The 14506-nt window shown below is 32.6% G+C and overlaps 1 protein-coding gene across 1 annotated transcript in view; it reads right to left on the reverse strand.

The window, feature by feature from the left end:
• LOC106471681 (alanine aminotransferase 2-like) overlaps positions 1 to 14506 on the reverse strand; it is a 58857-nt gene that overhangs the window by 7513 nt on the left and 36838 nt on the right. The window contains exons 6-13 of the mRNA XM_013932297.2: positions 13765 to 13894; positions 12212 to 12291; positions 11765 to 11898; positions 11069 to 11177; positions 8851 to 8916; positions 6206 to 6361; positions 4276 to 4388; positions 539 to 629 (exon numbers count right to left, since the gene is read on the reverse strand). Of these exons, the coding sequence (XP_013787751.1) occupies positions 539 to 629; positions 4276 to 4388; positions 6206 to 6361; positions 8851 to 8916; positions 11069 to 11177; positions 11765 to 11898; positions 12212 to 12291; positions 13765 to 13894 (879 nt within the window). The remainder of the gene's footprint in view (positions 1 to 538; positions 630 to 4275; positions 4389 to 6205; positions 6362 to 8850; positions 8917 to 11068; positions 11178 to 11764; positions 11899 to 12211; positions 12292 to 13764; positions 13895 to 14506) is intronic.

The raw sequence follows: 14506 nt of genomic DNA on the forward strand, positions 1-14506 counted from the left end.
TGTGACAGGGATTCGAACCCACGACCCTCAGATAACGAGTCGAGCGCTCTAACCACCTGGCCATGTGGGGCTCCACATTAAAAGTTGTAGAATGAAAACTATAACAAGCAAAAAATGGTTACGAGGTCAATCCCTGGGACTGAGCCTGTAGTGAAAGAGTTAAGGTCAATGTAGGGCATGATAACCCATCCCCAACCATACAAGTTATTATTGAACGTTTTGTAAAATCAACGAAATGGTTACATATAGCTGAAAAAAAAAATCTGCACATTAGATAAATGACTTACGATGATTTTATTGTGCTGAAGCCGAAATCATTTGTCATTAGTGACAAAGGAATTAAATTAACCTGGGTAAATACATGCTAACTAATGATATAAAAGCAAATTAAACTTAAAAACTTTTTAACTCAATAAATGCTGGTTACATAATAAACAAAAACTACAATTCTTTTCTCTTGGATATGGTGGAAAATTTTCAAAACTAAAATTTCTAGACAAATTTTAAAACTATCATAAAATTAAATATACCTACTCACCTACTGGTATTCTTTCATAAACTTTTCATAAAAATCCTTCACGTGACTCAATAAAGTTTTGAGTTTCTCCGGCTGAGGTAAAATTGTTGTTCTAAGTGACATAAAAAACAAACAAAAAATTACAAAACACTGCTCATTCTTGAACATCATGAAAATCTTACATTTTACTCAAAGCTTGATGAAAGTCGGCTGAGGGAACCAATAAGTATGTGGCTGCTGATATTTCAATATTTATTCCACAATTCTATACTTGTACTTGAATCAATGCAAGGATAAAATTATCCAAATCATTTTCACCTCACAAATAATGGATGATAATACCGAAAGCAGTCTGGTTTTTATACAGCAGAATACTATATGTTAGATTTATACAGTCCAAGGAATTTCTATAATTTTGTATACAGGTTTAAACTACTTACATGATCACATGATGTCACTGTTTGAAAAATAGTGTGGTTGTTGTTATGCACAAAACTACACAATGAGCTATATGTGCTCTGCCCACCACAGTACTTGGAACCCAATCTCTATCATTGTAAATCTAGAAACTTGCCACAGACCCATTGGGGGATTTCAGTACGATTTATTGAAACAGTCAAATGAGGTTAAAATTATAATAGTTTGAAGCAGCTTAAAAACAACAACATGCTACTACAGAATCAGTACGCAATGCCACAATGGGCTATCTGCGGTGTCCACCGAGGGGAATCAAACTCCTGATGTCAGCATTGTAACTCCGAAGACTGGGGGACAAATCAGCACATCATCATGAAGCACGATATTGGTTCATAATAGGGATTGCCCAGGAATTTCACAAAAATTCTAATAGAACATAAGGGCAAAAAACCATCTTAAGAAGCAGACTTGTTCTTGAAACAACACTCAAGACCTTCCATCTCAATGACTAAGGCTGCTAAAATACTGCTGGTTTTCTGATTTTTAGACAAAATTCATCCATTTGTTCTTTATATTATTATTATTCAGATTATTTTTGTTTCACAAGCCTACAGAAAAAACAGCTATGATATATTTTATTGAAACCTGGTTAAAAGAAGAAAAGGAGAGATTTTATTAGTTTTTTTTTTCATTGCTACTGGCTGGCCATGTTTCTCTTCAAAGCCATTCAAGTAATGAAGCCTAAAGCACAAATGGCTAAGAATACTGTGTCAAAATCTATGTACAGTTACTAAACAAACACCTGCAAAGGTTGTTCTTATTTTTAAGTTGATTCTTGAAAGTTGAGATTTCCACTCTCTAAAATGTTCTAAGTTCTTCTTTGCTACCAACATAATCTCCTTGACGCGTTCAAGCATCGCAGAAATGTAGAAACCATTTAAGCACCGTTATACCATTTGGAAATGCTTCATTTTATTACAGTAAACAATGTGTATATTTATATCAGTGTCTCCAGCCTTATTATTATTGATTATAGTTTTACAGAAAAAAAACAGTTGCAAATATTTCACTGAAACCTGGACGATAGGAATGAATGCAGTATTGAGTATGTCATAGGGTAATTTTAAAATTAATTCAAGTACCCTTGTTTTTTGCCCCAAAGAATTTCTAAATCTTTCAGTTTCCACTATTAAAAAATCCAGTGTTTTACTAATGTGCATTAATTGGAAAATAATTTGTACAACTTATTGGAAACTGTCACGTTGAGGATCAATCATTTCTCAAGTTTACTGTTCTTCATTGTTTCTCAAGTTTGCTGTTGTACTTTGGTAGATTTCTCATCTCTTGTGAGTGGTGATTTATTCCACTGATTTTCGTACTTCGCTAACATTGTGAGTGCGTATTTTAGTATTATTTTATCATTATTATTCATATTTTTGTTTCACAAGCCTACAACACAATATTTTGCACCAAAACCTATACAGATATGCTAAATGAAATGCTGCAAATGTCCATAACCTATTTAAAACGAAGATTATTTTTCCTTGAAAGTTGACTTACATGGCTGTAAATACATAATATATGTGATGTCATTGTGAGCAGCTTCCTTTGTATGCAACGTTGTTAAAAGCGTGTTTACAAGAAACCTTAGGCATAAAACCACCTGATAAATAATGTGTTGGTTGGAAAAAAAAGCCAATGCAGCAGTAAACTGTTGAAAAACATGTAACATTCAACTGAATGCACGTATATAGGTTAAAATTTACTCTCCATAAATGGACAGAAAAACTTAAAAAACGAGATAATTAAAATCTATCAATTTTGGTGGAGTCAAAAATAGGATTTTTAGTTTCCAGCCTAGTTTGTTTGTTATTTTTAGAGTCCCTACTTGTTGGTTTGAAAATACAATCTTTGAATTTTAATTCAATTTGTTTCTGTACTTTTTGATGATCCCTATTCCCCCTGTTTATATTAACAATTTTTAATTATCTTATTGATATAAAATTACTGAGTAATCAACAGTGTGAAAGATAAACTAAGACGAATCTAAGTTTACTGGTTGGTAAATAAAACTAGCTAGAAATAAGCTCCCAGTGGATTAGTTAAGTACAGAAAGGTAAAGACTCCATGTTTTCAAGTGCCTAAAAATGATGTTCGATGGACTAAAGTGTGATAAGGCAACATTAGGTAGCAAAACCTATAATATATCATGTTGAAAATTGTAGTTTAGAGTAATTTGAGCAGTTAAACTCTGCATATGAAAGTATCCAATGAAGTTATACAAGTTTAAGATGAAAAATACTTCAGTACTATGTTTAACTAAACTGTGTGTGTTCGTAAATATAACCCACATTATGCTATTAGCTTCTACCCCTAAAATCCATAAATGCTACATTGTTTTACATTCTTCACCACTAACCTCAAGTTCTCAGCTGTTCATTTATGTATCTTGTTACTTAATACTAAGCATACATGGAATGTGCCCCCATTATATGTCATGATGCATTCCTGGAAAGTGGGATGTATGTCTGAAACGACGTTAAGCAACACAATTTTTACTTGGATTTTGGGGGGATGCATTCCTGAAAAATTTCAGTTCACTCAACATGTGCTCAGTGAAATTAACTGACCATGTGATATCTTTCCTGTGGGAACAAAGCTTGTAACCAAAAACGATTGAAGTCTAATAAAATTATGCTTTGTTAGAGTGATAAAAATATTATAGTGCATAATTTACATTAAATTTCCTACTTACTAGAGGGGTGGTGATAAAATTAGAGAAGAGAGAGAATGCCTAGAGAAAAAAATGTCACATTTCTCATACTAGGGAAAATTCAGGATTTTTTAAACATTGCCTTATAAAATTAAGAATTTAAAACTTGTATACTATTAAAATACGGATCCTTAGCTACGATTTAATGTTGTATTAATTGGTGTAACATAAACTAAAAGTAGTTTAATTAAGTTTTGAGGGTAACTCACTAAAATCCTTTGACATGCCCAGTAAACGATGCCCAGGCACATAGGGTTAACACTCTAGTAATGAAACAAGTTGATATTGTTTCAAAAATAAAAGTAGTCAACAATGCTGGAATGCTCCAGTAATGAAACAAGGCAACGTTGTTTGATACATGGGAAGTAATTGGTGAATGCTTTAATAATGAAATGAAGCAGAGTGATGCAGTGTATAATGGGGAAACAGTGTGTGATAGATTAACAATCATAACACAATCCTACTGAAAATCTGGTACATGACAGTGCAATCAAAGAAAGACAAAAATGTAACATGTATCATTTTAAAGTTAGATATTTTTCATAATAAACTTATTTTTTTTACTTACCTGAAGTGGTATGTTCCTGGTCGTTGTCCGAATCCACTGCCTGGAACAACACATATTCCTGTAGTCTCTAGAAGCTGCATGGCAAAGAAAAAATCTGGAGCCTGCCCTAGAGACTGATGAGAGGTTTAAAAACAGTAACATGACATTAGAGAGTATAGAGGGACTGATAAGAATAAAACTAAACTATTTTCAAATTCTTTTAACTCTAAATGTTTTCTGAACCATACATAAAGAAACAAATGAGCACAAAATATGGAAGTAGAGGGCACTATTTAAACAAAAAAAAAGTCAAACTAGGAATGTTTAACCCCTCACACCTTTGTCACCAGAAAATGTTTAATATCTTGGAGAGAGATGTATGCTGTAGTAGTGTGAATGCACTCATTCAACTTTCACAATTATTTAATACAGATATACAAGTACTATGAAATACAACTGTTTGTTTCAGTTCCGGCATTCGAGTATATCTCAATCTCCTGGTCACTAACACTGGCTCTTAGTAGGGAGGGAGAGTGTCAGTGGAGGTAAGTATGTTTGAAAATACATTTTCAGATTAGGAAAATGATAACTTCCAAACCATACATACCTCCGCTGCCACTTATAGCTAGAAACCAACATTCAGAAGACGGAGGGGCCGGTGAGAGCATAGTTCATACAGAAAACATTTGCATAGAACAAATGTGTACATTCTCACAGAGAATGCAAAGTTCACAAATTACTATATGGCATGGAACTTTTATAAATAACAGTTAGCACACTACACTTCTACTTAAAAAGCAATTAGGAAACAAATTAGTACTGCTCGTCAAACAGTTTTTAAAGCCCCCCAGTGGCATAGTGGCAGTGCAGTGATATGTCTGCGTACTTATACTGCTATAGAAACTGGGTTTCGATGCTCGTGGTGGGCGGAGCACAGATAGCCCTTTGATGACAACAATTTGAAAATTCAAGCACCAACATGAAAAGGAAGGCTCATTAGAATGATTCAATTTAATGACATCAGCTGATGTCGATGTATAAGATTTTGGTTTTAATTAGCAATAAAACAAGATTACTTTCAATATTATACATATGGATGATATAAAATAATAAAAACCCTATAATGTGAGCTTCTTCAAAAGGTGGACCTTTCTTCTTTTTTTTCCCAGTTTGCCCTTGAAGATGAAAGGTCCCCCTCACAAAAGCACTGGGGTTATAGGGTTTTTATCATTTTATATTAAGACTCCTTGAACCTATGTGTTTTTCTGACATCATGAATAGACATGTACTTTTTTCAGTCATATCATGCTGAAAATCATTGTCAGATAATTCAGGTTCAGAGCCGGAATAATCGTCAGCTTGCACAAGTTTGGTTGTCTCTTCAAGTATGAAAACACTAGATGTCATTTTCGGTTCATTTACTCAAAAAAGTAAACAATTTTCAAATGCAAGTATTACCAATGTTTTGAATAGCAACATACACCATGTTGGATATGAATCAGTGACCAAGAAAGTTATCTGTGCAGAGTAGACTTCATTTCTTGATTTTGTGTGCTTGTTTCACATTTCTAGTATGAAATTCAAACCGCATTATGTGGTTGCCATAAGGCGACAGGCAAGCCTAAACGGTTCAGTTCATAAAATGAACACAATCTTACTGTGATATGAACAATTAAGGTAGAAATGACATCTAACCAGAAAAGAAGGTTGTCATATGAGGATAGGTTAAAATCTCTGAAATTGTTTTTTTTTGAAAAATAAAAGAGTTAGAGAGGATTTGATTGAGGTGTATATAAATAAAAACAAACAGTGCTCTTCATGTTCAAAATATTCAGAAAATACCATGTGATGACTAGCTATACTGAGGAATATATGAATAACAGTCACCTTGTACCATTGCAATATCTTTTATTTTGCCATTAAAAAAAATTAAACAATAAAAGCATCTTACTTTGGCTTTCTCAATGGCCTTCTCTGGCAGAATCAGTCGAGGAAAGGCATACATAGCTCCAGCTACTTTGTTACACTGCATCCCTTCAATGCTGTTAAAAGTGTTGGCAGCAAGAATAGCCCTCTCTTTCAGTGACTGCAGCACTTCGTTCTTTTCCTGTGGCACATTATAAAACATTTTTCTCAACACTGATTAAATGAAAAGAACACTAGATAACAATTCTGCCATTTAATCTACACTACCATAAAACCCTTAAAAATAAACTAAGATCACACGTTTTATAAAACACTAGTTACTTTCTACAATACGCTAATGTGGTACTACAACAGTTTCTACAGTACGCTAATGTGGTACTGCAATAGTTTCTATAATACGCTAATGTGGTACTACAACAGTTTCTACACTATGCTAATGTGATACTACAACAGTTTCTACACTACACTAATGTGGTACTGCAACAGTTTCCACACTACACCAATGTGGTACTGCAACAGTTTCTACACTACACTAATGTGGTACTACAACAGTTTCTACAGTACGCTAATGTGGTACTGCAATAGTTTCTATAATACGCTAATGTGGTACTACAACAGTTTCTACACTACACTAATGTGGTACTGCAACAGTTTCCACACTACACCAATGTGGTACTGCAACAGTTTCCACACTACACTAATGTGGTACTACAACACTTTCTACACTATGCTAATGTGGTACTACAACACTTGCTACAATACGCTAATATGGTACTGCAACAGTTTCTACACTACACTAATGTGGTACTACAACAGTTTCCACACTACACTAATGTGGTACTACAACACTATCTACACTATGCTAATATGGTACTACAACAGTTTCTACATTATGCTAATGTGGTACTATAATAGTTTCCACACTACACTAATGTGGTACTACATCAGTTTCTACACTATGCTAATATGGTACTACAACAGTTTCTACACTATGCTAATATGGTACTGCAAGAGTTTCTACACTATGTTAATGTGGTACTGCAAGAGTTTCTACACTACACTAATGTACTACAACAATGTCTACACTATGTTAATGTGGTACTGCAAGAGTTTCTACACTATGCTAATGTGGTACTACAACAGTTTTACACTATGCTAATGTGGTACTATAACAGTTTCTACACTACAATAATGTGGTACTGCAAGAGTTTCTACACTATGTTAATGTGGTACTGCAAGAGTTTCTACACTATGTTAATGTGGTACTACAACAATGTCTACACTATGCTAATGTGGTACTGCAAGAGTTTCTACACTATGCTAATGTGGTACTACAACATTATCTACACTATGCTAATATGGTACTACAACAGTTTCTACACAACAATAATGTGGTACTACAACAGTTTCTACACTATGTTAATGTGGTACTACAACAGTTTCTACACAACAATAATGTGGTACTACAACAGTTTCTACACTATGCTAATGTGGTACTACAACAATTTCTACACTATGCTAATGTGGTACTACAACAGTTTCTACACTATGCTAATGTGGTACTATAACAGTTTCTAAACTACAATAATGTGGTACTGCAAGAGTTTCTACACTATGCTAATGTGGTACTACAACACTATCTACACTATGCTAATATGGTACTACAACAGTTTCTACACAACAATAATGTGGTACTACAACAGTTTCTACACTATGCTAATGTGGTACTACAACAATTTCTACACTATGCTAATGTGGTACTACAACAGTTTCTACACTATGCTAAGATGGTACTACAACAGTGTGTACACTATGCTATTTATAAGCTCTAAGATTTTTTGTAACCTTTGAGCTCTCTCTCACGTCAATTAGAAGCAACGTAAGGACTTAATAAATTATTCAATTTAATGTGAGATTAAAAGGTCTAGAAAGGTGACGAATACATTAAATTTATAAAATTCAGATATACCTTTACATCTACCCCAAAACATTTTTTTGGCATGTCCTTCTTAGACTAATTAAATCTGCTAACACTGTAATTTAACACCTATCTAGAATGTTCCATACCGGATTCCATACCTGCATTTATAGTGTGTTATGTTAAAATACGTGCTGCATTTATACACTTATGTCTGTGTATTCCAAAGCTAACTTGGATGAGGCTGTTAATTTCAATTATATACCTCTAAATACATAGACAAATGGCAGGTACAATAAGGTTTTTTAAATGTGTGTGTGTATATATAATTTTTTGAAACCATTAAGATGATCATCTTAACTACCTCACAATCCTAACCATAAGACGGCACTATGATCACTTGTCTCATACAAAACACTTGTTATTCTATTATTGTACAAGACACTTTCCTCACTAGATCATTTAAAATTGACTGATTACCAGCCCTGTCTTATCACTTATTTTACAAGCACTAATTAAAACATGTAAATCACAAAACAGCACCCTAGAGTTAGTTCAGTTTTATACTACACCATTAAAAATAACATTAGTGAAAATGAGAGAGATTTTCATCAGGTGGATTATCTATATTCTAAACAACACACCTTTAAGAAAACAAAACACACTAAATTTATCTTATCGTTATAAAGTCACTTTGATTGACAGGTATAAGTAAAGTAGCTACGCATGACAATAGATCTGCACAAACTGACCTTAATAAATGTCTCATGAGAAGGTTCTCCTGGCTGAGGAGGATTGATCACACAGTCCATGGCTATCTGTTAATGTTAAAAGAAGTGTTTTAAACATATAATGAGCACACCTGCAACAATTAAGGTTTTTATATAACAGTAAAAACAATGATTTACAACAGTGGCAAAAAGAAGTGTTTTAAACATATACTGAGCACACCTGCAACAATTAAGGTTTTTACATAACAGTAAAAACAATGATTTACAACAGTGACAAAAAGAAGTGTTTTAAACATATACTGAGCACACCTGCAACAATTAAGGTTTTTACATAACAGTAAAAACAATGATTTACAACAGTGGTAAAAAGAAGTGTTTTAAACATATACTGAGCACACATTCATCAATTAAGGTTTTTACATAACAGTAAAAACAATGATTTACAACAGTGGCAAAAAGAAGTGTTTTAAACATATACTGAGCACACCTGCAACAATTAAGGTTTTTACATAACAGTAAACACAATGATTTACAACAGTGGCAAAAAAAGGGAATTAATTTGTAGGTGACCATACATGCTTTTGGTCATGACAATAAATGTCTCACTAAGTATTTGGGTAGGTTATTAATTAACTATCTTAACTTGAGCGAGCGGATGTTGCCAGGGTTTGGCTGAAAATCACGATTTATTCATCAGATGGTGACAGTGTCCGATAACAGTTATGTCTCTTTGGCCGAAAACTAACTCAAACTATTTGATTATTTACCTTTTATAAATAGACCAGAAGTCCCATAAAGCAATGTCAGTTATTTTGAAACCAATTTCAGGTCTACCGTAGGATGCTAACAAAATTACAGGTGTAAAGATTTAAAAGGTTAACAAACTGACAGACAATTAGTCAACTTTGAAGTTATTTAGAGGTGAAGAAAACTGTTGATTTAAACAATAAGAAAAACTCAGAAGTGATCCTTCAATACTCATGTCTAAAGAGATGAAACAACAAAAATCCATTTTACACTCAACAAATTCTTATAAACTGTATATTTTTTCACTTTACAACACTTGTGTACAATCAGCCATTGTGTCTTTTAGCAAATACAGGGAACTTCAGTCCATAAGTTAAAATCAGAACTATCAACAGTGGTAAACACAGAACTAATAGAATTTTTAGATAATAATCTAATTAAACTAATGAAGTCATACTGTAGTATATAATAAGCTTTTATATAACTTTTGTTGTTTTGTTCCTTGGGTTCTTAGAATTACTGTTTTGTTACGAATAAAATGTTAAGTTCAGGTAAATGTAAATCGGGGAACATCTTATAAACACACATTCAGATTAAAGTAAGATATATTTGTATACTAATAAGCTGACGTATCAGTAACAGAACTTGTATACATGCTACTTACAGTAAGTTCTGTGACTCATTCCACTACTGTGGTTCATAGTTCACAACTTATGACAACAATTTATTATTTTATTTCAGATAACCATTAGTTAAAATTAAAAACAGGATCAACTTTAAAATGCACAGTAAAAATTATATTTGGCTGATGGCCAAAATTAAAAGGCTGGAGCTGTTTCAGTAGATTTACTCTACCATCATTGTATTTGTTTAACTTACTGCTGATTCTATTACTATTATATTATAGTAAAAGAGTAACATGTGTCACTTGAAATATCTCTGACATCAAACTAATTAAAACTTAAAAAAATTGTTTAGGAGTTTTAATCCGTTTTTGTTCTCTGATCTGTAAATATATGAACAGTATTTTTGTATTTGTAAGCTTTGTGGATTTTAGATGCAACAACTGATTTTCATACATCGGATATAACATCCTCCACTCTGCTTTCAAGCTAGTCGAATTAATATCACAGAAAATAACATTTAAAATACTTGTGAGTAGTATTATTATTTTACTGTTACAGGTTTCTACATGCATGAAGATTATTTTACAATGTGAGCTAGTATATCGTTTTTGCTTGCGAATCAGTTTATCATCCATTTCTTGTCTGTTGTACATAATAAGCTTCATTAATTTATAAAATATTTTTAGTTCTGATCTGTATAGATAACTTACTGTTGATCAGAAGTTATTAATAATAAACACCTGAGCAAGAATACACAGAGAAATCTTGTCAAGTTTTAACAACAGCCTCTTCACCTTTGGGTCGTTAAGTTTCTAAAAACTTCTATAAGCTTCCTTTCATGGTTCATTTGGGAATAGAGAACTTACCTGACCTAGGACACTTGGACAAAGTTTGGCTGAGATGGACTTTAATAACATCTTCTTCACCTCTGGATCAATATTAATAAGTTCACAGTAGCCTCCTCTCAAACCACATCTGGTGTGTGAAAAATAAAACCTTGGAAAAATATTCTCTATAATCTTTTTTTAATCATACATCCCTAAGTTCTGATGTTCTCACAAATGACAATGAACATCTTTAAAATCTTTTAAACTCTGCGATATTTGATAAGAACTCCAACCTAACAAAAATTCACAAATCTTACACAGAGATGACTGTGAAAGAAGGAAAACAGAAAGGAGTAAATGATTAAAAAAAAAGTTAGTGCTGACATGCTTTCAACCATTATAAGAAAGTGACATCATCAACGACTCAAGAATTTAAAAATATACATGAAATAAATGAAACTAACATACCATAGCAAACAAAATATTAAATTGGAATTACCCTCTGCTTATCATTGACTACTTGTCTACTCAACTGTAAACAACTAGTAAATGTTGCTTCACATTAGACATAATTTACTGTAAAAATAACTTAAACCTGATTGGAAAATAGCCCAAAATGGTGCTTGGACAATACAAGTCTATTTAAAAACTTAATGTGGTCCCAAATCTGGGATTAATGGAATGAGAATATATTTTATGATTTTTAGAACGTCTAGTAAGACAACCTAAACGTACTCTCCCATGAATCCTTTGGATGCAGACATGAACGATGCTAGTTCCATGTTGCTGTATGGAGGTCCCATCTTAGTCATGACCTTCTTGAAGGAATGAAACTCCATCCCTTCTGCATAGATGTTATGTTGATAAACCTAAAACAAAGATGTTGTTCTTACACTGACTAAACACAACAAAAAATTACTCACATACAACTGAACTTAATCTCTAAAGATGTAGTGGAATATATAGAATGAATTCAAGTAACACTTTGAGTTCAAACTAAGGTTAGACTGACATTATATTTTATAATGTACTGAACTTTACATTGTAAAAGACTGTTAATTTTAATTTTGTCTTCATGACAAATTATCATTATCTAATATGCTCATTACACAATTACAGCAAATATAAAAACTTTCCTAACATGGTTAGGACAACATGAATGTTTTGGTTAGAGATATTTACCTCATCAGCCATTAAAAAGAGGTGTTCTTCATAAGCAAACTTTACAATCTTTTCGATGTTTTCTCTCGTTAACACAGAACCTACAAAATACACAAGAAAAATAAATGTAAAAAATATGTGACCTTTTTTTCTTAATTCTAAAAGAATTAGAATAAAAATCTATAAATGTTGTGATTTTTAACACTGCAAACTTTATTTTTGCTATTTCTTTTATGAATAAAAATTTTGCAAGTATATAACATAAGTAAAAGAGAATGCCCATGATTTTGTCATTTTGCAAAGTACATTCTTTAATATTTTTTTCTGAGTATCTGAATAAGCTAATGTTTTTATTGGGAAATTTTAATATTCTGCAACAGAAATATGGCATTTTTTAATACAAAAACTCAATCAACAGTGAGCTTTTTCATATATTTATATTACTTTGAAACTTACTAATTAACAGAACATAAACAGAACAAATTTTGTTTTTTAAATATAATATATTTCACTATGGATCAATATATTTGTACTTAAAAAAGAACAACAAAGAAATGATAACAATCCAAGTCTCTTAATTCTCCATCTTTTATCACATACAAAAACAGTGGCAATTTCCCAACAGAGTTCAAAAAAGTGAAACATTAACCCAGTGAGCATGTTTGTACGTCCTTGCTAGTTAAAAAGATGTGCCATGAACATGGATATTATCTTTCAAACCAGACAACTAACAGTTGTAAGTACATTTTAAAACATGTGCAATATGTCCCTAATTTTGTTTGGGAATCTCAAACACATAAAGTATGATACAAACTTTAGTATTATACTGGTTTATACTTATGAAAACTTTAATTATTTAAATTAGTTACTAAGTCAAAATAAGCACCCAACACTTTCCTTAAAGTTTTTACACTACTAATCTTGTTATGTAACATAGATTCTGTGGCAAAATTAAAACTGGTACTATAGATTCAAGCTTATTACGTAGCCTCTGTCACGAAGTGAAACTTGTAGATTCACTATGTCAAACCTTGTACTAACTATACATGTGCAAACTGGTAAGATTTCATTTACTCTCAGCCTTGTACAAAACTATATATATAGAAACTGATAGATTCTGTTCATGTATAATCTTGTAGTACCTTCACTATATAAACTCTGATAGATTCTATTCACATTGACCCTTGTACTACACTACATTTGTAAAAACTGATATATCCTGATCACTCTAAACCTCATAGTAACTTCAGATTTTAGCTCTATTCTATATGGAACTGTGTTTAATGAAAGCAATCTACCTCAATAAATTCTTGCTCAAGTCAGACAAATTAGTAATGCTCAGTCCACAGACGTTTACTTAAAATATTAACATTTAGATAAAAACAAGATATTGTACAAAAACCAAAATTAAACCATGGTACAAAATATAAATAGCTCAGATGTTAGACAAGTGACACTAATACCAGTTAGTTGAGTAAACTGCCTCCAATGTTATTCTGTTCGATACATGGGTTAGAGGCTGTGATTTATATCATGTTTGTATCCCTGTAGATTTTATTTTCAACACAACCTACCAGTCGGGTTCCCTGGGTTTATTACTACTAATCCTCGAGGTTCACAGTGGTCTCTAGCCGCCTCTACAGCTCGTTTGAGCTCGCTGATATCAAGTGCCCACTCGTTGTCTTCATCAAGGTAGTAGTTGATCTAGCAAACAGATAAAGGAAATACAGCTAAATAGCTTAGTAATTGGAATTAAGACAAGATAAAGGAAATGGAAATACAGCTAAATAACTTAGTAATTGGACTTAAGACAAGATAAAGGAGATGGAAATACAGCTAAATAGCTTAGTAATTGGACTTAAGACAAGATAAAGGAAATGGAAATACAGCTAAATAGCTTAGTAATTGGAATTAAGACAAACCAGTTTCCATCATGAGACATTACTGGTATTATGACAGAAAACATCAAGAGTACCAACTGATAGAACAATGCATTCTAATCTTTCAATGTCAGAACAGTATATGTAATTAGTGATACTCATTACGAGGTTGATTTTTAGCTATAATCTATGTAGGTAGCTGACTTTGATAAAAGATGAATATTATATATGGAGAACATCATTTGTAATTAGGGTTTTGGTTGTGGAGCCTTTCTCTCTGTGAGTTTCTCCACTTCTACTTAGGGTTTGATTGTGGAGCCTTTCTCTCTGTGAGTTTCTCCACTTCTACTTAGGGTTTGGTTGTGGAGCCTTTCTCTCTGTGAGTTTCTCCACTTCTACTTAGGGTTTGGTTGTGGAGCCTTTCTCTCTGTGAGTT

This window comes from Limulus polyphemus, unplaced genomic scaffold (assembly GCF_000517525.1).
Source record: "Limulus polyphemus unplaced genomic scaffold, Limulus_polyphemus-2.1.2 Scaffold4785, whole genome shotgun sequence".
Taxonomy (NCBI): Eukaryota; Metazoa; Arthropoda; class Merostomata; order Xiphosura; family Limulidae; genus Limulus; species Limulus polyphemus.